Raw genomic sequence first — 26863 nt, forward strand, 5'->3', positions numbered from 1 at the left:
ACCTAAAGATGTATGTGCCAAACAACAGAGCCTCAAAATACATGAGGCAAAATTTGATAGAACTGTAAGGAGAAATAGAAAAACCTGCTATTAGAGTTGTTGATTTCAGCATCCTACTCTAAGCAATTTATAGAACAACTAGATAGAATCAGCAAAGATAAAGAATTTCTACAACCCAATCAACCAAATAGGATCTAATCAATATTTATAGGACACTTCACTAGACAATAGCAGAATACATATGTTTGCAAGTGGCCATAGGAAAATATACCATAATAGAACATATGCTGGCCCATAAAACCTCAAAAAATTTGAGAGAGTTGAAATCATGCAAATCATGCACTCAGATCAAAATGGAGTCAAACTAGAAATTAATAACAAATGCCCCTGTGCATCAGCACTCCTGTATCCCTTGGGTAAATTCCTAGCGGTGATATTGCTGGTTCATAGGGTAGATCTATTTTTAATTTTTTGAGGAACCTCCACACTGTTTTCCAGAAGGGCTGCACCAGTTTGCATTCCCACCAACAGTGCAAGAGGGTTCCCGTTTCTCCACATCCTCTCCAGCATCTGTAGTCTCCTGATTTGTTCATTTTAGCTACTCTGACTGGCGTGAGGTGGTATCACAGTGTGGTTTTGATTTGTATTTCCCTGATGAGGAGTGATGTTGAGCATCTTTTCATGTGCCTGTTGGCCATCTGAATGTCTTCTTTACAGAAGTGTCTATTCATGTTTTCTGCCCATTTCTTCACTGGATTACTTGTTTTCCGGGTGTGGAGTTTGGTGAGTTCTTTATGGATTTTGGATACTAGCCCTTTGTCCGATATGTCATTTGCAAATATCTTTTCCCACTCCGTTGGTTGCCTTTTAGTTTTGTTGATTGCTGATGCATAGGGGCACTATAAACACCCCAATATTTATAGCAGCACTTTCAACAATAGCCAAATTATGGAAAGAACCTAAATGTCCATTAACTGATGAACGGATAAAGAAGATGTGGTTTATATACACAATGGAATACTACTTGGCAATGAGAAAGAATGAAATACGGCCTTTTGTAGCAACGTGGATGGAACTGCTGGAGACTGTTATGCTAAGTGAAATAAGTCATACAGAGAAAGACTGATACCGTATGTTTTCACTCTTATGTGGATCCTGAGAAACTTAACAGAAGACCATGGGGGAAGGGAAGGGAAAAAGAAAAGTTAGGGAGAAAGCCAAAGCATAAGAGACTCTTAAATACTGAGAATAGGGGCACCTGGGTGGCTCATTCGGTTGGGCGTCCGACTTCAGCTCAGGTCACGATCTCGCGGTCCGTGAGTTCGAGCCCCGCGTCGGGCTCTGGGCTGATGGCTCAGAGCCTGGAGCCTGTTTCAGATTCTGTGTCTCCCTCTCTCTCTGCCCCTCCCCCGTTCATGCTCTGTCTCTGTCTCGAAAATAAATAAACGTTAAAAAAAATTTTTTTTAAATATAAAAAAAAAACTGAGAATAAACTGAGGGTTGATGGGGGGTGGGAAGGAGGGGAGGGTGGGTGATGGGCATTGAGGAGGGCACCTGTTGGGATGAGCACTGGGTGTTGTATGGAAATCAATTTGACAATAAATTTCATATTAAAAATATAAAGATAACAGGAAAATCTGCTGGAAACTACACAAAACACTTCTAATTAATCCGTGGGTCAAAAAAGAGTTCTTAAGGGAAATAAAAGTATGTTGAGCTGAATTAACATCAAAATACAATAGATCAAAATTTGTGGGAAACAGCTAAAGCAATTCTGGGAAGATTTATAGTACCAACTGTACACATTAGAAAAAAAGGAAAAGTCTCAATCTAATCTAAGCTCCCTCCTGAAGAATCTGGAGGAAGGAAAGAAAAAAAAACCCAAAACAAGCAGATGAAATTAATAAATATTAGAAGTAATGAAATTGCAAACAGAAAAACAATAAAGAAAATTCATGAATTAAAAATCTGTTTCTCTGCAAATATCAAAACTGATAGACCTCTACCAAAACTGACAAAGAAAAGAAGACACATATCACCACCATCAGGAATGAAACCATGGTAACACTACAGACTCTGCAGACAGAATTACGCTGAGTGAAAAAGCAAATCCCCAAAGCTTATGTACTATTTGATTCCATTCCTATATCATTCTTGAAATGACAAAATTTCCAAATTAAAAATTTTTTAAATGTTTATTTTTTTATTTACCAAAAAAAATTTTTTTTAACATTTATTTATTTTTGAGAGACAAAGCATGACTAGGGGAGGGGTAGAGAGAGAGGGAGACACAGAATCAGAAGCAGTTTCCAGGCTTGGAGATGTCAGCACAGAGCCTGACTCAGGGCTCGAACCCACGAACCGTGAGATCATGACCTGAGCCAAAGTCAGACGCTTAACAAACTGAGCCACCCAGGCGCCCCTAAATGTTTATTTTTTTGAGAGAGAGCTAGCAAGCATGCGTGAGGGAAGGGCAGAGAGGGAGGAGACACAGAATCTGAAGTAGCCTCTAGGCTTTGAGCTGTCAGCACAGAGCCTGACGTGGGGCCAGGACTCACGAGGCATGAGATCATGACCTGAGTTGAACTCAGATGCTTAACTGACTGAGCTACCCAGGTACCCCTCAAAATTTTTGAAATGACACAATGATGAAAATGGAAAACATTAGTGATCCAAGGTTATAAGGAGGAAATGGGAATGGGAGCAAAATGAGGTTTGTGATAAAACTGTTCAGTGTCTTGACTGTATCACTATTCAGAATACTGGTTATTATACTGTAGTTCTTCAAGACATTAACATTTGAAGAACATGAGTAAAGGGTGCATGGGATCTCTCTCTATTATTTCTTGCACCTGTATATTAATCTATGATGATCTCAAAAGGCTTAATTTAAAAAAAAAAAAAGTACAGTTGACACTTGAACATGGATTTGAACTATGTGGGTCTGCTTGTATGCAAAATTTTTAAATATGGGACAGTACTATAAATGTATTTTGTCTTTATGATCTTAGTAACATTTTCTTTTTATTGTAAGAGTACAGTATATAATACATATAACATACAATATATGTATTAATTGACTATGTTATCAGTAAGGCTGGTCAGCAGTAAGCTATTAGTAAAGTTGTTGGGGAGTCAGAAGTTATATACACAGATTTTCAACTGCGTTTGTCAGAGATAGCTATCAGCATCCCTAACTCCTATGTTGTTCAAGGGCCAGCTGTACATGTAAATAACTGTCAAGTGGAGCTATACTTAGTAGGGATTTTGTAGGGTAAAAAGAGTACTTTTGATTGTTGTGATAAGGAAGAACTTCATTGAAGATAGTATTGAACCTCGACTACATAGAATGAGATGGGAGAAAACACAGGGCATGTAGGCTGAGCGGAAACATGAGCAAGCACAGTGTGTGTTCTCATATAGCTTTTAAGCCTTTGCTTTATTCACTTGAACATGTCCCAAAAGTATATGATAAATGTATAAGTATTTTTAAATTATAAAATGTTGATTTCTTTTACTTTAGAACATGATACTTATTAGAAAGCAAAGAAATCTTTTTTCTTTGGCCTAATTCAATGTCAGTCCTACACTAAATGTTTGGTAAATGTTTGTTGATGATAATTGCAGAATTAGCAGAAAGATTTATATAATAGCAACATATTTTGCACAAATTACAATAAGCACTTAATAAATGTTAAGTAACGCTGTCAGTAAAACCCATATAAGAAACATGATAGCCAGCCAGAGTAACTTGAGATCTGTCAGAAAAGAACATCTAATCCTGCTCTAATGTTATTCATGAGAAAATAGGACTAAGAAGTTATGACTGCTTGAACATAGATAGCTGTTTCCTATCCAAGCTGGATGATAGAAACTATGCCTACCTTATCCTCTATTATTTGAGAATCCAGGTCTTCTGAATTCCCCACCAAGCTCTGTCAACTCTTTATTGCCCTCTAAACTATAGTTAGGTAAAATATTGACAAAATGGAGGCGTACAAAGGAAAGGAGGATGTCAATTTAAAAAATCTTATTACCTCTTTTTCAACTCTCTACATACTCCTGCATACCTTGCTTGAGTAACAAAGCTTGTCTTTCTCATTCTTTACTTGAGAACATGATCTTTTTTGTATAGAAACAGACCTGATTTCTTTTCATTGCATTTTTAGTTCAATAGAACATTGATTATAAGTCTCTATAGCTTCTAACAAGCTTGAAGTAAAGGTGAGTGGGTAATCTCTGAAATTTAATAGTCAGCAATGCAACCAACATTTAAAGTCATTGTTTTAGGGCACCTGGGTGGCTCAGGCGGTTAAGCATCTGACTTCAGCTCAGGTCATGATCTCATGGTCTATGAGTTCTAGCCCTGTGTGGGGCTCTGTACTGAGAGCTCAGAGCCTGGAGCCTGCTTCGGATTCTGTGTTACTCTCTCCCTCTACTCCTCCCTGGCTCGTGCTGTCTCTTTCTCTCTCAAAAATAAATAAACGTTAAAATATATATTTAAAAATAATAAAAAAGTCATTGTTTTAAGGCTATCATTCCAATAATTTATATTAACCAGAATTCCTATGTATCTCAAGTGTCTCAACATATCAGAGACTTAACGAGAAATGGACTTTTGCTGTAAATGTCTTCATATTGTAGCAAATTAATGGGTTAGTGTAAAAACTTAGTTGTGAGGAGAAATACAGCAACAAAATGAAGGAGTATCAGAGATGGTTTGTGAACATACATCAACGAAAAAGTATTACTTTTCACTTCTCGTAGTAGCTTCTTGCATATTAATATTTAAGCTAACTGCAAATGATGTTTTCTGATTTATTTTTACCCAGTCTTCCCATGATTAGGTGATGTCGGTGACTCCCCTGTTATAATTTACTATTTTAATTAAAATTCTTATTTGCACACAGCCTCTTTATTTTTATATTTAATATCAGGTTTCTTTCAGACTTTAACCCTTTAATAGTTTGTATGAATTTGTATGACTTGACATAATAACTTTGTAATCAAGTTAAAGTTACCAGTTCTATCACGGGCCTAGAAAATTAAAACATACCATTGGTGTTTTCTAGTGGGTAAACTAAGGTACAAAGAGCTAAAGACATTTTTCTGAGTCTTTGAAGTGGGGGTACAATTCTCTTTAGCGCTATTCTAATTGATGGGGTTCGACCTTAGTACTTTCTTTGGGAAGTCAGTAAATCAGACATTGGAAGATAAATTGCAGAAGGTCTAGTTGTAGGAGTCTATTTTCAGGCTTAATATTTGTGGTTCAAAATGGTCATATTTAGTCCCTCCTCAGCTACAAGTAGAGCTGTTCTGACTGTATTAATGACAATTTCTAATATTTATGACTTACATTTTTTCTTAGATTACAGCGTCAGAGCCACGCTAAAGATAATGAAATTAAGAATCTTAAGGAGCAACTTTCCATGAAAAGGTACAAACTTGGTTGTTGATTTGGTTTAGTGTATGTGCATCTATGAAACTCTTAGGTATTCCACTCAGCATGTTCTGGCCAGGGTAGCCGTATTAATTTATTATCCAAACTGGGGCACTTTAGAGCATAAAATTGAGCATTAGCATTATTAATAATTACACTGGGTCAACAGTTATAAATTGGAAGTGCCCTAGGCAAATTGGGACATATATTTGCCTTAGTTCTGGCCCTAGAAAACTGCTGAGGGAGATTAGATGAGCAAAGTTGTAGTGCCGCAATAAGCTTGCCAGGGACTAGAGCTTATGTGTTCTTATCGCTTAATAGTGCTAGGTGTGACTGTTTTATGAAACTGGCTGAGTTTTATTCTCATTGACATATTTTTGCCTATAGGTAACTTTTTGGGAACTTAGATTCAGTAAACATAGCATAAAATTCACTGTGCTAAGTTATACAATTCATTGACTTTTAGGATGTTCACAGAGGTATACAACCATCACCTTTGTATGATTTCAGAACATTCTTATCCCCCTAAAGAAATTCTGGATACATTAGAAATCACTCCTCTTCCCCTCCCCCAGCTTCTGGCAGTCATTAATCTATCATTTGTTGCTCTGGATTTGCCTTATTCTGGACATTTCATATAATTGTATAATAAATACCCTCTTATGATTAACTTCTTTAACTTAATGTTCTCCAGGTTCATCCATATTGTAGCATGTTATCAGTACTCATTCTTTTTTATGGGTAAATAATATTCTATTGTAGGGATATACTAAAATTTGTTGACCTTTTCATCAGCAGATGAACATTTGTTTCCTTTTTTTCACTATTATGAATAATACTGTTATGAACATCTGTAAGTGAATTTTTGTATGAACATAAGGTTTTCAGTTCCCTTGGGTGTATACCTAAGAGTGGAATTGCCGAGACATGTAGTAAACTCTGGTTAAATTTTTGAGGAACTACCAAACTATTTTCCAAGTAACTGCACATTTTACAATCCCACCAGCAATGCATGTGAGTTCTGCTTTCTCCACATCCTCACAGATACTTGTTAGATTATCTGTCTTCATTTTACTCATTGTAGTGGATGTGAAGTAGTTGATCATGGTGGTTTTTTATTTGCATTTTCTTAATGATTAAATATGTTGAATATTTCTCATGTGCCTGTTGGCTATTTGTGTATCTACTTGGAGAAATGTCTATTCAAATCCTTAGGCCATTTTTTAAATTTTATTTATTTATTTATTTATTTATTTATTTATTTATTTATTATTTTTTAATATATGAAATTGTCAAATTGGCTTCCATACAACACCCAGTGCTCTTCCCAAAAGATGCCCTCTTCAATGCCCATCACCTCCCCACCCTCCCACCCCCCATCAACCCTCAGTTTGTTCTCAGTTTTTAAGAGTCTCTTATGCTTTGGCTCTCTCCCACTCTAACCTCTTTTTTTTTTTTCCCTTCCCCTCCCCCATGGGTTTCTGTTAAGTTTCTCAGGATCCACATAAGAGTGAAAACATATGGTATCTGTCTTTCTCTGTATGGCTTATTTCACTTAGCATCACACTCTCCAGTTCCATCCACGTTGCTACAAAAGGCCATATTTCATTCTTTCTCATTGCCACGTAGTATTCCATTGTGTATATAAACCCCAATTTCTTTATCCATTCATCATTTGATGGACATTTAGGCTCTTTCCATAATTTGGCTATTGTTGAAAGTGCTGCTATAAACATTGGGGTACAAGTGCCCCTATGCATTAAATTGGGTTGTCTTTTGTTGAGTTTTCAGAGTTCTACACATGTTCTGGATATAAGTCCTTAATCAGATACATGATTTGCAAATATTTTCTCCCATCCTGTGAGTTGTCTTTTTACGTTCTTGATAATGTGCTTTAAAACACAAAAGTTTTTAATTTTTTCTCTTGTTTTTGTAGGCAATTTTGTACAATATTCAATGGCATAATAATTCACTTTGGTTGAATTAATATATGTCCTTGAATATTTTTTTTCCCTGAAAACACTGTAGCCTTAGTGGTATTAACAATACAGTGTATTGTTTTATCAAGCTTCTCATTAATGTTTGTTAAGTATGCAAGTATCCAAGTGTTTCTAATAATTAAACAATGAGGATAGCCTTTGGAAACATCCCTATTACAAATTCCATTTGTTTCCTTTAAAGTCATAATTTAGTTTGTGTGCTCTAGAGTTTGGGGCTCAGGTGGGGCGCCTGGGTGGCTCAGTCGGTTGAGCGACTGACTTCGGCTCAGGTCATATCTCATGGTTTGTGAGTTTGAGCCCCGTGTCGGTATCTGTGCTGACAGCTCAGAGCCTAGAGTCTGCTTCTGGTTCTGTGTCTCCCTCTCTCTGTGCCCCTCCCCCACTCATGCTCTGTCTCTCTCTGTCTCAGAAAGAAATAAACATTAAACAAAAATTTTAGAATTTGGGGCTCAGGTGTAGGAATCTGAAATGGGATGGGAAAAAGTCAAACCTTATAGGTAGTCTTTCTCCATAATGTCCTTCATAAATAATGTCCTCATCATCTCCCTCTCTCCCTCTCAAGCTGTAGGATTTGTTTTCATTCTAAGGTGTTGAATGTGAGCACTGAGGCAACCAGTACAATATTTTAATGCAGTGATGGCAGGGATAATAAAAACCTTTTGTAGTTGCTATTTGGGGATACAGAAAGGTTATAGAAACTTTATGTGAAATTTATAAATCATAATAGCTTACATTCATTTAGTACTTAATGTGTATTAAACACAAAATATTTTTATGTATGTTATCTGAATGAATTTTCACAACAGGTCTTTGAGGTAATTACTACAGTATTCTCCATTTTCACATGCAAAGAAACTGAGGTATAGAGAAGTTAAGTAACTTGCCCAAGGTTTCACATTTATTAAGTTTCAGAAATCAGATTCATCGTCGGACAACTTTATTTCAGAGCCAAGTTTTATTTTTTTTATCATTAAAAAAAAGTTTTTAATGTTTATTTATTTTTAAGAGAGAGAGAGAGAGAAAGTGTGAGCAGAGGAATAGCAGAGAGAGAGGGAGACACAGAATCCGAAACAGGCTCCAGGCTTTGAACTGTCAGCACATAGCATGAACGGGGGCTCAAACCCACTAACCGCAAGATCATTACCGGAGCCAAAGTCGGATGCTTAACCAACTGAGCCACTCAGGTGCCTCTCAGAGCCAAGTTTTAAATCATAGCCCCTATATTGACAACTTTAAAACTTCTGCACTCTTAATAGTAAAGGATAACAGTAAGGGTTAAGTAAATGTCTTCTCTTGCTTTAAAAAAAAAAAATTTTTAACATTTACTTATTATGAGAGACACAGAGCATGTGCAGGGGAGGGGCAGAGAGAGAGGAAGACACAGAATCCGAGGCAGGCTCCAGGCTCTGAGTGGTCAGCACAGAGCCCGACGCAGGGCTTGAACTCACGACCCTTGAGATCATGACCTGAGCCGAAGGGCTCGAACTCACGAACCTTGAGATCATGACCCGAGCTGAAGTCAGACGCTTAACCACTGAGCCACCGAGGCGCCCCTCTTCTCTTAGTTTTATATGCTGTAAAAGTTTACAAGAAATTATTTCTTACTCATTGAATAGTTTTGTATCTTTCTCCCTCCTGAATAAGGTAGAAAAGTCTATCCTTGCTGCAGTGTTGTTAATTCTTTAATGGTCATATATTTCAGATCTCAGTGGGAAATGGAGAAGCATAATCTGGAAAGCACAATTAAAACATACTTAAACAAACTGAATGCAGAAACTAGCAGAGCTTTAACAGCTGAGGTAATACATAAATACATAAATACATAAATAAGGAGAGAGAGAGAGATGGGGTTGGGGAGGGAAGTTTTCCTTGTATACTAGTATACTAAAGAATTGAAAAAAAAAAACCTTATTTCTGAATAAACAAATAAGTCATCTTAGGACCAGCCAGAAAACATAACTCCAACTTTTGTGCTCTTTGACTCATTGCAATTTTATACATGATTACTTCATTGTTGATGACTTTATGTTGTTTTCCTCCCCCAGATGACTTCAGAAGATTGGTCTGCTTCAGTATATATAGGAAATACACACATTTTGGGAAAATTCTCATGAAGCCAGGTCACTAAGCCAAGTTTATAAGAATAACATTTTACTGCTGCTGGAGATAATATCTCCTTTCTTTGTTAGCTCCTATGTAGATCTTCCCAAAACACATATACATCATACACTCCCAATTTCAAAACCAACTTACCTTCTAGACCCCCAGAATGTCACTCACAGTTTGTTCTAAGTTAACTTAGAACACCACAACTAGGGTCTCTTCTAAAAGATATGTGATTGATTATCTGTATGGATGTAATTTTTATTTATAGATATTCAAACTTGATATAAAATGTTTTATATCAAACGCTCTAAAAATTTTTAGAGAGTTCACTAACATTAAAAGGATTATATATCTTCCTACCTCTGTCATGGGTGAGCTCTATTCTTTAGCAGAATAATTGGGAATCTGGAGGTCAACAATCAAGGAATGATACCTGAACCAAAAATAATCTGGAGAGTAAAATGCTAGCTATAACTGAAAAACCAAACCCTCAGATTACTTTAAGAGCTCAAGTTTGTATATTTTGTTTCTCACTACTTTTACTCAGAAAGTTTCTTTCTGCTTGCATGATTAATTTTATAAACCCTTAATGCTGTCCAAGAATATAATCTACTTTCAGTGAATATTGAGTGATTACTGAGAAAAAACAGAGGCCAAGTAACCATGCAACAATAATGGTGCCGAAGGAATTCCTGCTGTGGGGGAGACATTGGACCCATTGACCTCCCAAAGTCCATTTGGACTGCATGCTCCTCCTGTGTGGTCTTATTATTTTCTGATCCCTTCCTCAATTAACAAAACAAAACAAATAGCAGGATTCTTTTGAGTTTTCTTAAACTTTGCTGCATAGTAGAGTTACCTGAGAACTTTAAAAAATCCTAGCACTCAGGCTCTACCTGGTATCAATTAAATTAGAATTTCTGGGACCAAGGCACCATTTTTTTTTTAAAGTTTCTCAGATGATACCAGGGTATGTTCAAGCTTGAAAAACTAATGTTCTGGAATGGTTACCAACTCAGTAACCATTGACTAAAAAAGTTAGAGTTGCAGAATTAGAGTTTTTCTAATGTATTATGGATGGTCAAGAGGCTCAGGTGCTGGAAGAGATTGAAAAATAGCTTCACCTTTACTAGAAATGATTTAGAAAACAACGTGTTCATTTACAAGGACACCTTCAACTTCTTTGTCTTTCTCTCAAAAATCTGTAGGTGTACTTCTTACAGTGTCGTAGAGATTTTGGTCTGCTCCACCTAGAGCAGACTGAAAAGGAATGCCTCAGTCAGCTTGCCAGGGTGACTCACATGGCGGCAAGGTAACATTTTACTCTTCCTTAATGCTTCTTTATCTCAGAGATACTAACAAGAGGCTTTGAGGTCAAACATAATCTGTGTTTTACATGTAAGACACCAGAGTCTTTGGAGTAAACTAACCCTTATTTTTTTTAAACCTCAAAATTCATTTAGTCACTTTGATACTTTTGCTTGGTTGCTTTTCCCGAAGCACTGAGAAATCTGAGGACAGTAATAGCTGTGGACAAATTTTTCCCTTCCCCTGAAGTGAAGTAGATGAAAAATCTCAGAAACATGCATCCAGACTAGATATTTACAAAACGGGGTGGATTCTAAGTGGAAAACCTTTTTTCTAATAGATTTCTCTTCTAATGCTTGATTTTATATACTTTTGGAATACATTGAGGGAAAGATCAGTATTAACACCTGAAATCCTAAGTTAAAGCCAATTTCTTGCTGTGTGATAATAAGTGATTTTTTAAATTTGGGGCAGGTTGCATGAGACTGTCCTTAAATTTATAATTTTATGGAGTATACCTTCATGCTTAAAGAATTAACTAAATTAGAATTTCTGGGACCAAGGCATCATTATTTTTTTAATGATGATCATTTTAATGATCATCATTATTCTCCAATTCTAAAGAATCAGAATCTCTGATGTTTAGCAAGATTCCCAGGATATACTGATGTGCATTCGGGTCCGGGAAGCACTGTTGTAAGTGATCAGTCTATCTTTGCTTGCTAGAGGGAGAAGGGGCACTCTATAAACTAAAATATTATCAAGCCTCTTTGTATAAGATGATCTCAGTGATAACTTATTCTGCTTTTAAAACTGGTGTGCTGGGTGACACTGGGGTGGGGATATTTTAATAGAGCCTTTTGAAAGGCCTCATGAAATCTCTTCTAGAGATGGCAGACCTTCCACACCTCAAAGCTGTTCCTACTTAAGTCATCTGGTGGGCATGTTTGGCAGAGCTGCTGTGTTTGTGTAGTTTATGCACTGCATCGAGGCAGCAGTCTAATTCATCCTCGCAGAAGAGGTAGTTCTTTCTGATTTGCCCTCCCATAAGGGTATCTTTTAGGAATTTGCACAAGAGCTGATAGGCCACATATGGCCCTGGGATGTCAGGGCTACTGTGAAGATAGTCTAAAACCTGCTTCCAAGAGGACTCAGCATCTGGAAGGATGCTCTTGCTTTTGATGGCTAGGGCATTTCCCTGTTCGGCCTTCTCTGCTTCCTTACTTCAACAGAGGGATTCCTGCGTAAAGATTTCATATGTCCTAAAAAATATTGCCACGATAGAAAAACACTTGGTGTTGTGGAAGCAGAAGTTGTATTTGCTCTTGAAAAAGAAAATATATTCCCCGTCTTTGTTTTATTTTTAATAACCAAACCCTTCCATACAACTTTGTGCCCATTTGAGGTAATTGTTGGTGTCGGAGGTAATTTTGTTGCTGTTTTATATTATTTACATACATGCTAAAGAATATAATGGAAATTTTTAGAGACCTATGTGGTATATAAAAAGAAAGAATTTTCTCTTGTGTCTCCTTTCCTACATCAGTAACCTGGAATCACTTCAATTAAAGGCTGCAGTAGAGAGTTGGAATGCCATTGTAACAGACGTTAGAAATAAGATTGCATTCCTCAGGGTAAGTGCTGAAGTATCTTTAGAGTAAATTGAATGTTGTAGGAGGTATATACATAAAGAAAACATGTAACATTAACAACAATTACTGGAGAAATTTAAGGAAGAACATGTTTTTTTTCAGTTATTACAATTTATGCCTTTTTAAGGTTTAAGATCGATATTTCCATGTAGTTGATTGTAGACAGAATCGTAGGCTAATACATGTGGGTTTTTCAGGTCTTTCAAGTCCTTCGTACAATAAAGGAACTCAAAAATTGTGCTTCACACCTAATTTTCCTAGAATTCCAAAGCTGATTCTGCTCTAATCAAAAATAATTGTCATAACTTGGTCTGAGTAATTCTGTGTTTATATAATTAAAAGGACAATCAAGCAGACCTGTCTTGGTTTTCAGTCTTAGATTTTATGTTCTTATTCCATAATGCGAAATATTTATTCATTATTTAATAGAATTAGGACTATGCTTAACGTAATCTAAAGAGGTAACCTACTGAATATTTAATAATTTCTTCATTTGGCCTTAGGATATTTTTGTATTTATATCTTCAGGTAAATATATAATGTTCAGTGTTTTGTGATTTCACAACACTGCTAGCAAAACAATGACATTTAATTGTGACAACTGCCTCAGAGCATTACCTATTTGTCCAGCTTTTCCGGTGGCCGTCTTGACTGTTTCTTTCCAAGACTCTTGTTATGAGGTCTTCAGTGATGCTTAGCATTTCTGTTGGGTTTACTCACTGGCCTCACAAGAGCAGCTACATCTTTGTCTTCTTTCATGCACAGGTCTTCTGTGTGAAGTTTCTAATGTTTTATTTCTTTTCTGGTCTCTGTGGGTTGTTTACAAAATAATACTGTGAAGTAACAATGCCAAAAACTTTTGAGAGTATGTAGTTAAGCTTCAGAGATTGGAGTCTTAGTTTTGGCAAAATCCATGACGATAAAACAAAGGTATATATAATACTAGAGAAAACTAGAGGTATAACTCTGAGATAAACAAAATGTGGATATTTAATGAGTATTCCATAAAATTTCCCCTCCAGTTTTTAAAGTGAACATTTGCCAAGTAGCTCAACTCTTCGTTACAAATACTGTTTTCCCATATTTATCAGCCCGATATTACTTACAGCTTCTTAAATCTTTAGACACTATTCACTTTATATCAGTGATTCCCATTTTGGGGCTGAAAGTTATGGAAATACTGAAGAATTATCATAGGATCTGTGAATTATGTGTCTTTGTATCTTGCCAGTACATTTGGGGATAGTGTGTTATAGAATTACTTTATGTCAAAAATCGTTTTTATGTTATTTCTGACATAATTGGTTGAGAATCACTGTTGTGTGTTTTATTATTCAAAACTGCATCGAGTATTCCCATATGCTATTTCTTTGAGGTTTATTTTGCGCTAAAATATTGTTTCTCTTGTTCTACTAGACACAGTACAATGAACAAATTAACAAGGTGAAGCAAGGGTTTGCCTTGAGTACCCTACCTCCAATCCAGCTTCCTCCACCACCACCTAATCCTGACATACTGGTAAGAAATGGGACATTTTGAAAAATTGCCATCTTCATCTTGATGAAGTGCTAAGGGCTATATGTTTAATGTGTGTTCAAACTAGAATAGGCACATACTGTGCATATTGTTTGTAATTATGTCTATTCCTGCTATATTATTTCCAGATGATATAACTAGTTGACTGGCTTAGCCACGCCAATACATAGGTGTATCACTGGATTTTAGTGATGTATTTGGTAGCTAAAGAGGTAATGTATTCTCATTCATCCTGTCAATCTCACCTGTAAGGTAAGAAAAAACTGATGGATGGGCAGAATTCCCAATGCTCTCAGGTTACCCCTAGATGACTAAACCATCTCAGTATAGTACCCTAGCAGTTTAGACTTCACCCCTCCACTTCTACTTTGAACTTTCTGTTCCTTAACTTTTATCCCTATTCTACCTTTAGTAGCTTCCATTTATGCCCCTTTCCTGCTTATTGCTGGGAATCAGTGAGTCTCAATCAGCTATCTCTCTGTTGGACTATTTATATTATCCTTCTGGGAAACATAGTACCTTAACCCAATAAATTCACACAGCTTTTCAAAAGACCTTTCAGGAAAGAACCATTAGGTGATCATTTTTATTATCAAAACACATCTGGGAATAGGAAAAGGAGTAAGGTGTGAGATATTTAGTGGCCAGTCACTTTTAACCCCAGCACTTCTGCTTGTAGTAGAACTTTGAAAATGTTATTTCTGTAAATAGTTGAGTGTATCAGAGAACTTGAAAATTATGTGAATTGTGTGGAGTTACACTGTGTTTCAAAAGCAGAATCCAAAGCTAAAAGCATTATATGGTGTACACCATGGTCTTTAGAATGCAGTATTGCCTTTTATATTTTTAGTTCAGTTTTTATAGGAGCACTACATTATGAACATTATTATTCTAGGCTTGGAACTTCATCATACTCAATTACCCCGATAAGAAATATTATATGCAAATGATGGAGAAATCCAAAGAGTCCTTGTAGTTCTACAGGAAGTAGCACATATGCTTGTATGATTTCTAGAAACTGCTTTCTGCCCGTTTTCAAACTACCACCTATAGGTTGTAGTTAAACTCTCCGATAACTCTAAATATAAAATGGCTCCAGAGACTCCGAAGCCACATACAGAGTTTTCTTTGAAGTTTCTTGAAACCAGATCAACACAAGCTGTCTGATACCAGTGATAACTCCATAGCTGACATATGTAGTTAAACTTTGACCTCTAGATCCTCATCACTTTGAAGGCTTTCTTATGTCTGATGGGGCTTAACCCAGGTTTAGTCAAGGGAAAACCCCACTGGCAGTTAAGCTCTGTGCGTCCTTCTGCTAACATCTGAAAGGTACATGTGTATCTTTTGTGCTTCCTAACTAGCATCACCGCTGTGTTTGATCAAAACTAACAGTTGTGTTCAAGTGCAAGCATCAGCGACCACTAAACATTAGTGGAACAGTTTGAGAGTGCAAATGCTAGAAATGTAACGATGCTATTTGCCGTAAGTTAAGATTATTCAATGGAAACATACTAGAGATCTGGGTTTAAGTCCTAACTCTCTGAATAACTATGTTATTCTTGGAAAAATCAGCTATGCTGGACTTTGTTTTTTCCATGTATAACACCAGGAAATTATACTAGATGACCTGGTTACTAAAATACATCTATGGGTATGTATGTAAGTGATGAATCACTAGATTATATTCCTTAAACTAATATCACACTATATGTTAACTAGAATTTAAATAAAAACTTGAAATATACATACATACATACATACATACAAAGAGTTCATCTATCTCTGAGATCCTAGTATTATAAAGAATAGTCAACAGGCTTTAAATGTATAGTAGTCTAACCTGAAAAATCTGAAATAAGGGGTACTCTTCCCAGTTTAACCCAGTATTTTTTATATGTTTTTATTATATCTTGGGTTTTGTACCCTGGCTATCTAATTCTCCCAAGTAGTATTAGGTAGTGGCTGTCTGCAAAGAGAGCAGGAATACTGACTCATACCCACCATCCGTTCATTCTTTAAAAACTTTACATTATGAAAATTGAAACACAAAAATAGAATAGTATAATGAACCTCTGTGAACTAAGAGAGCCAACATTTTGTTAATCTTGTTTCATGTCATCCTCTTCTTCCTACTGGGATATTTTAAAGTACATATCATATAATCTCATCCATGTATACTTCATCCTAAAAGATGAGGATATTATTATTATTGGATATAATGATAACACCATTTTTTTACCTAAGAAAATTAAAAAATTTAATACCTAATATCCATTAGATATTATTATTAGATATAATTGTATCACCATTTTTTTACCTAAGAAAATTAAAAATTTTAATATCTAAAATCCAGTTAAAATTTATATTTCCCAATTGCCTTAAAAATGTCTTTTTCTTACCTAATTTGCAATATTTCCAATTTGATTATAATTACTCTTTTAATAACTTATTTTTAAAAACAATTCAAATAAAGTTTAAACTTCGCATGTGGCTCATTGTTCTTTAAATCTCTAGCAGCTACCCTCCCCCCTCTCTTTTACTCATGTCATTTATTTGTTAAAAAAGTTCAAATTCCCACATTATTGATTTAATTGATTGCATCCTTGTGATGTCATTGTACATGTTCTGTTTTCTATAAACTGTTGATTAGATCTAGACGGTTGCTTAAAATCAGGTTCAGTATTTTTAGCAAGAGTACCTTATAGACAATGATATACACAATGTCTTTCCTTTAGTGCTATTAAATAAGAATCTGGTGTAAACCTCATGTATTCATTTTATTGTTCCCTATTAATCTATGATCTGTGTTGATGTTCATTTTTTTTTCCAATTCAAAAAATATTTGAATTTCTGTTTATGCCAGTGCTAGACTTGGCACATAGTAGAAACTTAATCTGTCCTCTTCTGTAGTCTAGTCAGTAAGGTATCCATCCCATTGCTAGATGCTAAGAAGGGCTAGCTTTCCACAGCCCCCTGGAAGGTGCAGTAACACCTATAAGCGTGTCTACAAGTCATTGTAAGGGGGTTTATGCCCCAGGCCCACTGCACTTCAGCTTTCTGCTCTCATTGGAGCTAACCATAAAGTCAAAATCCATCAGGTGATACAAGTTCCCTGCAATGCGTAACCAAGGAAAGTAATATTTTCTATAGTCAGCTTTGGTCCTTTATAATTTCTGAGTATCAGTATTATTCATCAATGTGGACAGTACTCATTGAGGAGCCTCTTAGCATAGTCCTATATTATTATAGTTGGGAGGGAACTTTAAAAATTACTTAACCTAATAACCCTCTGCTTTATAGATTAGTAACTTGGCATCCCTGGTTACCCAGCCAGGTAGAAAGAGAGACTAGAACTCACTTCTCTTCTCTCTCTGCTCTTTTGTATATTCACTACCCTTAGCTTTTCCAAAAATGCGTACATTTAACTGTTATGACAACACCAATTCTAATGCTAGTGCTTTGTATCTAGATTTCAAATTGTTTTCCCCCAAACATTGCTCTATGAATTTAGATCATTGCCTATTTAATATATAAATGTATTGGGTTTTTGTTTTTTTTAACCTTTTCTATTTTAGATGCAGCAGTTCTTGGGAAGACCTCTTATGAAAGATTCTTTCTTTAGACCCATACTCACTGTTCCTCAGATGCCTGCTGTTTGCCCTGGAGTCATCTCTGCACCTGGCCAACCTAGAGCTCCGCTGGTACAGATCCCTTTTTGGTGGAATAGTTGTTATCACCACAGTAGACTTCGTGAATGAATGTGTTCTGTTTATTTGATAGGTGGTGATGGTGGTGGTAGTAGTGGAGGGGAGGATAGCTGAATGACAGGTGAATGAATAGTTCCATTTGAAGTGTTGTGCTAAGAGCATTCCATATATTATTTTGTTAGCTGATACTGGTTTAGCTTCTGGAGACAAAGATAAATACCTTTTTATAGTAGACAGTCCTTATAGGATTTTATAGTTTTGCTTCTATAATAGCAACAATATAGGGTAGATTAATATTTTTAATAGATAATTTATATTTAGCATGTTTGATGGGTAATTAGAAAGCAAAGAAGCCAATTCATAACAAAGTTATGCCACAAAGCTAAAGAAAAACTTTATTTACACAAACATACACACACATATGTATAGTAGCACACAAACAGAATATAATTTGCATCACCTTGGAATATACTATAAAGTGATGAATCGTCCTCCTAGCTACAACTAGCCAGATAAGCCTTATCCAAACCTGAAGAGGCAATAGAGAAAATTTAAATGACCAGGATTATTAGTTGTAATCTTGGCAAAGGTAAATGTTTTTTAATAAAAAAAAATCTTGTCCCAGAAGATTGATGTTAATTAACTAAGGAAAATTCTCTAATCTTGACTTTCCATAAGCACATTCTTATCAGTTTTTTATACCTATAAATAGTCTCCCTTTGAAATATATAGTCAGATGGACTCTTTATTTTTGCAGAGGCTGACTCTGCTAATAAATATGTACATAGACCTTAACATGTTAACTGAGTACCACATCTCTTTATTCCCCATGATATCACAGTGTTGTTCATGTGGTTTGCTCCCCCATCATTATATTAAAGATAGTTTTGTGTGTGTGTACATACACACACACACACCCACACCCTTATTGAAAACTTTGAAGTACCTCAACCTAATAAGATTATTTTCTGATTCCTGGGGAAAAGGTTGACACTAAGGCAAACCCAGATGTCTGGGCAGTTTTCTCCTCTAAGTAGGCTTTGTAGGAGTTACTTCAGTAGCTGTTAGTAATTGCTAATCTTTCATGAGTAATCTTATATTTGAAAATAACCTGTAAAGCCTTAGGTAAAAGTTGTCATGTTTATAATTATCCTAGTAATCAGCTAAAAGTGTTCACTTCCTGATATTAATTAGAATCTTAAAGTTTCTAAGAAGAAATGCCATAACATATGGCAAAACTGATGGTTTCATGGCTCAGAGGTGTCACTACAACTTGCATACCACCTTTGTCTGTAACATTCATGAGACATGGGGCAGACATTCTAGTAGTGGTCTCATCTTTATTTCTTTGAAAATTCAACTATAGCATAAACTACTTTTATAATTAGAAAAATCATAAAAAATGGAAATGCAAGCTAGTGCAGCCACTCTGGAAAATAGTATGCAGGTTCCTCAAAAAACTAAAAATAGAACTACCCTATGACCCACTAATTGCACTACTAGGCATTTATCCACGGGATACAGGTGTGCTGTTTTGAAGGGACACATGCACCCCCATGTTTATAGCAGCACTATCAACAATAGACAAAGTATGGAAAGAGCCCAAATGTCCATCGATGGATGAATGGATAAAGAAGATGTGGGGTGTGTGTGTGTGTGTGTATACACACACACACACACACACACAATGGAGTATTACTCAGCAATCAAAAAGAATGAAATCTTGCCATTTGCAACTATGTGGATGGAACTGGAAGGTATTATGCTCAGTGAAATTAGTCAGAGAAAGACAAATATCATATGACTTCACTCATATGAGGACTTTAAGAGACAAAACAGATGAACATAAGGGAACAAAAAGAATATAAAAGCAGGGAGGGACAAAGCATAAGAGACTCATAAATATGGAGAACAAACAGAGGGTTACTGCAGGGGGTGTGGGAGGGGGGATGGGCTAAATGGGTAAGGGGCACTAAGGAATCTACTCCTGAAATCATTGTTGTACTATATGCTAACTAATTTGGATGTAAGTAAAAAAAAATTTTTTTTAAATCATAAAGCAAATAACAGAAATATACAAAGTAGAAAGTAAAATTATTTTGCAGTTAAATCCTAGGAAATAATCAGTTTACAGATTGTTTATAACTTGAGCCCTTTTCTATGCATATGTATTTTTTTAATTTAATATAAAAATGAGCCCTACCATAAATACTATACCACAGACTTTTTAAAAAAATGAAACATAATGGGGCACTTGGGTGGCTTAGTTGGTTAAGTGTCCGACTCTTGATTTCGGCTCGGGTCATGATCTCACAATTGTGAGATCGAGCCCTGCATCAGACTCCGCACTGGGCATGGAGTCTGCTTAGGATTCTTTCTCTCTCCCTCTTCCTCTCCCCTGCTCATGCATGCATGTGCATGTTCCCCCTCTCTCTCAAAAAAACCAAAACCAAATGAAACAAAACAAAAACCTTTCATGGGCATGTCTTCTTCTCAGATATATAGATATGTTTCTAAGGACCTGATTAAATATGCTATAATTCACTCATTCCCCTGTTAGCACACTAGTTGTTTCTTTACTATTCTAAAATACAGCAGTAAATACTCTGTATTTCTGTAATTTCTTCAATTACGGAGACACACATGTCTCCTTTTCAAAATAAGGGTAATTAAAAACAAGAAGTATTATTGTGCTAGTTAAATTTTTTAAAAAATTCTAAAAAGGGAATGTATAGGTCGATATTCTTCCTCTTCATTCTACCCATTTTCTGAGGTATGGAAATACCATGTTGTCATGGAATGTTACTTCCTAATAACTAAAGCTGATGGGTTATAACTCTGTGTTCCTTTCAGATGACTGGTATAGCCTGGACTGTACCGGCGCCTGTGGGAGACGCTGGGCCTCCTCCCAGTGCAGGTCTGGGAAGTGACCCCCCCATGATGAATTGGGAGAGGATTATAGACAGGCTGAAAACTGCTTTTCCACAACAAACCAGGTACCTTAATTTTTATTTAGTTGTGAGTACAGATCATACTCTATGTTTTCCACCACCATAATTAGGGGAATGAAACAAACATACACACAAATATATTTCTTTTCCATTGCCTTGGTAAGGAAAATGAAATTTAAAGGGATAGTGTTCAATATAAATGCTAAGCCTCTTCACTAAATATATTAGTCTTAAATTATGACAGAATAGATTTTTAAATTTAGGTTTGCTCATTTACTAAAAAGTATAACTAGTCATAAGCCTATCCAATTTTAATGCCACCAGTTACAATAATTAATAACCTCTTTCCAAAATGAATTTTGATTGTATGCTTATATATAAGCCCAAACATCAGGTTTTACTTTCCTATTTCCTTAATTTTATTTAGGGCTCTTAGTTTTTGTTAGGGAACACAGTTAAATGCAAGAAATAATTATTTTGCTGTGGTTTTCACAGTTCTGACTTTAGCAGAAAGATATTTTTCTTCTCCAGAAATGAAGTTTTTTATCCTTTTGTATTTAAGGAAATAATTCCAGTTTTTAACCAGTATTTTCATTTGAAGGCTAACACTTTTATTTAATGAACATATTGTTATGCTTCAGGATTATGGTTTTCTAAATATAGTGAACAGACAATGAAAATAGAACTGTAATACAGTTATAAGTATATGTACATATAAAATGTATAAAATGAATAGTAATCCAAGGTAGTTTACCAGGCTGATGACCTGACACTTCATTTGGGAAAGAAAATATGTCATCCTATTCTATCCTACCAAAAATGTATACAGACTTTGAGTCAATGGAATATGGGATTTGAAAAGGAATGTATTGATTGTGTGATAAAGAAACCTACATTATTTTAATGTGTCTTCTAGCTTCTCTGTTCAGTTTTAATTTTGTAAAACTCAGAAACAAAACAAAGATTAAATATTAACACAGAAAAGAGACCTATAGTAACCCAAGTTAAAAGGAGTACTTTAGTCCTGAGTAAGAGCAGTTAGAGACATGATATAAAGAGCTTAGTACATAAGTAAGTAGATAACAACCTCAATTTTCATACAGTAAGTTTTCAAAAACAGTTAAAGTTCTTTTTTGGAAAGAATAAATATTAAATAAACTTGAGTTTTCATTTTGGTTTAAGATAAATTTAGGTAGACTTTAGATCAGAGACCTAAAGGGCCACATCTCTATTCTACATACCCATCATACGATAGGATTTTGTAACTTGTATGGAGGGCATGCCCTCAAGGCAGTAGGAAAAATCACCACTGCTCTTTATTTGACCTCTTCCAGAAAGGAGCTTACGGATTTCTTACGGAAATTGAAGGACATTCATGGGAAATCCTTATCTGGACTGACATTTGATGAAATTGTGTACAAGATTTCCCAATTTATTGACCCCAAGAGATCACAGGTAAAAAACAAAAACAAAAACAAACCTGTATCAGGTAGTTAGCAGTCTTAATTATCTTCATGTCTGTTCCAATAACCTGTAATCACATTAAACATCTATTAAAAATTGAACTTCAACTTAAATGGTATAGGAAGTCTTTTTGAAATACTACCTGATCATTCTCGAATAAAAATGATCCTCTTGGAATTGATTCTAGGTTACTTTGACTCTAAAGGAAGACATTATTTCTAATTTTTGTAAAGACTTGTTTTAATTAAAAGGGCATATAGAGTTGTTTTTAACTTGGCTTTGAGTATACAAGTAATATTACTAACATTTTATTTCAGGATTTTTCACAAATCTAATTGACCTTTATCCTTTTGCTAATTCTCACTGTACCCTATTTTCTATGCTATCCTACCAATTCTTCCTGTTTTTGAACACTTCTGAAAAAAAAAGTATAATATTCTTACTTTCAGAGTCAAGGAAAATCTGTGCCAAATGGTAACTGTGTTTCACCCAGCCACACTCCTCCACAGTCTAATGCCGCCCAGCCCCCCAAACCAGCCTGGAGGCCCCTTAGTTCACAAGGGCCTGCCACATGGGAAGGAGACAATAATTTGGTGAGAATGAGACTGTTGATTCTAAATACATTTAAATTTGGGAGAAAGAAAGGAGCTGAATTGGGCCTTCTGTGTGTATTTTCCCTAGGATGAAGAGGAGGAAGAAAAGGAGCCTTGTGTGATTTGTCATGAGAATCTCTCTCCAGAAAACCTCTCAGTTTTGCCTTGTGCTCACAAATTCCATTCTCAGGTAACCCTTTAAACTTATCTTTTTAAATATTTTGCCATTTAATCAACTAAGCAAGATTCATACTGCCTTACTTGAAGTCATTTATATGTATCATGGCTATAGCTGTGTTACGAATTCCATGGGAAAGAACTCCAGGCTTTGGAGAACCACACAGAAACATTGATGCCTGTTTTCCCCATACCTAGCCCCACTTTGCACCGTGCTTTCTCAGATCTCTACATACCTTACACGAAAAGACAGACAGTGATGAAATTGAAATAATACAGAGTAGTTTCAAATAGAACTGGAGGGAATGTTGATTGACACAGCAACTGTGTCACTTCATCTCAATTTGCTATAAATAACATATAGTGTCCTTTGTTCCCATTTACTGATGACCCCTTCCCTTAGAAAGCAAAAGACTCACCTTAACCGTCTTTCCGGGCCTTGTATTTGCTTTTTAGGTGCTCAAGTTTCAGTTTTGATATTAGAAAAATCTGAGACTGGCATATCTTGTTGATTCTTGGCATTTGTATAGATTAGTTTCTGGTGTTGCTGTGCAAATGCTATCGATATACAATTTATGATCCAAGTCTAATGGTGCAAAGATGTAATTTGACCCAGGAAAAGATAATCTTACATACAGTCTTCTCAGGGAAGTGAACAGTAAGTAGCCGGCTCATTCAAGCCGTATATGTATAACGTGACACATAGTTTGTATCTACTCTGATATGAAGAAGTGGACACAGAATGGCTACTCCCAAAAGACCAGGAAAGATACTGAGCCATTTGAAGCTTCCATTTAGAAAATAAATGTTTAATGAAACTTCTTATTCTTTGCCATTGTCTGTAGAGTAGAAAGCAGGTGACCCACTGAGGTTACTTTTCTAGGGTTATTACAATTAGTGAGCCTAATATATAGTGCCTATTCTTTTTCCTGTTTGTTTTTAATTTACATCCAAGTTAGTTAGCATATGGTGCAACAATGATTTCAGGGGTAGATTCCTTAATGCCCCTTACACATTTAGCCCATCCCCCCTCCCACAACCCCTCCAGTAACCCTCTGTTTGTTCTCCACATTTAAGAGTCTCTTATGTTTTGTCCCCCTCCCTGTTTTTATATTATTTTTGCTTCCCTTCCCTTATGTTCATCTGTTCTGTGTCTTAAAGTCCTCGTATGAGCAAAGTCATATGATATTTGTCTTTCTCTGACTAATTTCACTGAGCATAAAACCCTCCAGCTCCATCCACGTAGTTGCAAATGGTATAGTGCCTATTCTTAATCTTCTCTCATCTGACCTGGCTCTCATTATTTATACAGGTAAAATTGATTTGTTTTTGGAGAGTTTTTACTCAAGCGAATGACTTAACAGATAGTTCATAGCTAAAGAATACTTCATTTTCACCAAAAAGACATCTGAAAAGTATATCCATCATCTAGGGATTTTAAATTCAAAACACCATTAGCACTTGGTACAAGGTATTAGTCACTTTTGTATTTTTTTCTGGATTATAAAGGAGAACAATATATAATTAACTAGAGGAAAAATATGTGGCAGGTTTCCTCAGCCTCTTTGTTAGGAAGAATTGGTACTCATCCTGAAAATTGGGTTTGGAGAAAGGATCCTAATAAACTGGCTGAAAAGTGTACCAGCTATATTGCTTAGTGAATCAGAGAAGGTGCCATTATTGCAGCAATTGGCTTGGCAATCTACTAGATAAGGTTTTAAGATCCACCAGAAGACAGGTTGGCTGGTAACTGATTATATAGTGTAGCAGTTACCTCTGTTAGTCTAACTCTGAGAGTCTGACATGAATATTTTTGCTCCTTTAGTGCATTAGACCTTGGCTGATGCAACAGGGGACGTGCCCAACCTGTAGACTCCATGTTTTGTTACCAGAAGAATTTCCTGGTCACCCCAGCCGGCACTTACCCAAGATCTGATCCAAGAAGGTGACTATGCAAAAGAAGTTCAGTTATCATATTCCAGAATTTAGTTTTGCCTTTTTATTATGAGCTGATAGTGTGAGTGGTGTGAAGAAGTGTGTTCTTTAGCTAGCTTCTTTTGCACGATACTAATCTCATCAAAGCTGCAGCCAAAGAGGACAGGATAAATCTTCAGGACTTGGAACTGAACTGAAAGGGCTTAAATTTTAAAAGTTATATTTGCCCTTATCTTAGTAAGCATTTTCTTCTGATGGAAACATCACTGTTAACATAAATCTTGGGATGTTTTTTCTTGTCTTTTTCCTTCTTATTCCACTTACCCTTTACTGAAAATATGCTGCATTTTAATTTTCTGAAATTAAAAGGAAAAGTGGAATAGAAAACAAGTACAAAAATTCCACAGATTTTGTTCCTTTTGAGTTTTAAAACTGCTTACAAATTCTGTAACTGAATTATTTAAATTTTATCCCTATCTTCCCTGTTCTTGTCTAGCCTCTTAAGTGTGTACCCACAAAGAGATTACGAGCTACTTGAGGGTGGGGACCATACAGTAGTGTATTGGAGCTTAGCTAATAATAGTTTGTAAGAGATGAGTGTTGAATTGTTAGGAATTTTGTGAGCCAGTTACCAAATTGTTGGTAGCTTGAAATGGGACATAGGAGTATTTATACCATAGGGATCCATAAATATTATAAGTAAAGGATTCTCTTCCCAAGAAGGGGTTTGTTAAACGTGTACCAGCCCACCACTGAAACCATGTCCGATCCTCCTCTGTGTTCTCAATGCCTTGCACAGTAGGGTAAGCATAAATATTCCCAGAATCTGAAACAGGAAAGGAGTTAATGTGTAAATTAAGTCACTTGCTCAGTTAAATAATTGAGATCTTACGTTCATTTGTAAACATTGTCATTGGACCTTACACTTGTAGGATTCTTTTTTTCTGCCTTAAAAGTTTCTTAATATCACTTTTGTCTTGCTGCAGGGTATGAGGGACTGTTTATATGTAGCTGCTTCTTAGAACAAAGTTAATATCCACTGGGCTAAGCTGCTGCCTAAAGTTTGTCACTAAGAACTTTTATTCTTAGAGGTCAAAACCCTATTTTGAAAATAGTATTGTGTAAATGTTGTAAGTGTTATACATGTCTCTAGTTAAATATAAAGAATTCAGTTACCATGTAAGATGTTACCTGGTTCATATTTAAATAGTTTCCATAAATTAATGAAATTGAGACTGTGAATGTGTGTTTTGACTCAGCTATTTTCTCTGTATATTTCAGTGTAAATGTATCTTGAAGTTACTTTAAATCTGGTTAATTATCTATTTCTGTAATTGTATGCTAAATGTTTTCTTCTGTAATGATAATAGACTGGAAAATGTAGAAGAAAATATCCAAAAATGAAGGCAGTCTTCTAGACACTTAAAATGCCAAGAATCTCTCAATTGAAAAATTCAGAAATTATAAGGCCTTTAAAAATTGTCTAACACCTTGAGGTCATATGGCAAATTATCTTGTAAAAAATGTTTCTTAGTTTGTTTACAACTACGATTTCACTGCATGTGGAAAAGAGTTTATCTTTTAATCAGTCCCAATGTATCCTGAAACTTTTAAATCTATTTAAAACATCTATATCTGCTTAACTGTGATTTTTTTTTTTCTGTTATGAGAAAGAATAGGAAAATACCCAAGATGGTAGTCATTGAGACTTATAGAATGTCAGAATGATCCTCTAAGACTATCACCTCATTTTATAAGTACATCTTGCCTAAGATCATATGGATAAGTAGCATCTGGGCCAGTCCTAATTCTTGAAGGTGCTGGCACTTGGTCACAGGCATTCTTCACAAAATCAGTCTGTAAGAATTTCTTGGTGCTGACTCGGCCATCCTTGGGTCTAAGGATGGGGCCAGAGAACTCACCACAGTAGCTGTTATGTAGTGAGAATGTAGTAGGATTGTACTTTTGAGAGTCATGTCCAATTCTACAGG

At 35.7% G+C, this 26863-nt stretch overlaps 1 protein-coding gene across 11 annotated transcripts in view; it reads left to right on the plus strand.

The window, feature by feature from the left end:
• Positions 1–26263, plus strand: part of DZIP3 (DAZ interacting zinc finger protein 3) — a 98295-nt gene extending 72032 nt beyond the window's left edge. For all 11 annotated transcript variants that reach the window (XM_019448276.2, XM_019448280.2, XM_019448275.2 and 8 more), the window contains 11 exons: positions 5369–5437; positions 9143–9239; positions 10755–10858; positions 12401–12488; positions 13923–14024; positions 17621–17746; positions 20606–20748; positions 22038–22158; positions 22617–22760; positions 22849–22950; positions 24763–26263. In XM_019448276.2, the coding sequence (XP_019303821.1) occupies positions 5369–5437; positions 9143–9239; positions 10755–10858; positions 12401–12488; positions 13923–14024; positions 17621–17746; positions 20606–20748; positions 22038–22158; positions 22617–22760; positions 22849–22950; positions 24763–24873 (1207 nt within the window). In that variant the 3' untranslated portion in view covers positions 24874–26263. The remainder of the gene's footprint in view (positions 1–5368; positions 5438–9142; positions 9240–10754; positions 10859–12400; positions 12489–13922; positions 14025–17620; positions 17747–20605; positions 20749–22037; positions 22159–22616; positions 22761–22848; positions 22951–24762) is intronic.
• The last annotated feature ends 600 nt before the right edge of the window (positions 26264–26863 follow it).

The sequence above is a fragment of the Panthera pardus genome, unplaced genomic scaffold (assembly GCF_024362965.1).
Source record: "Panthera pardus isolate Hobbes unplaced genomic scaffold, ASM2436296v1 HiC_scaffold_16, whole genome shotgun sequence".
NCBI lineage: Eukaryota > Metazoa > Chordata > Mammalia > Carnivora > Felidae > Panthera > Panthera pardus.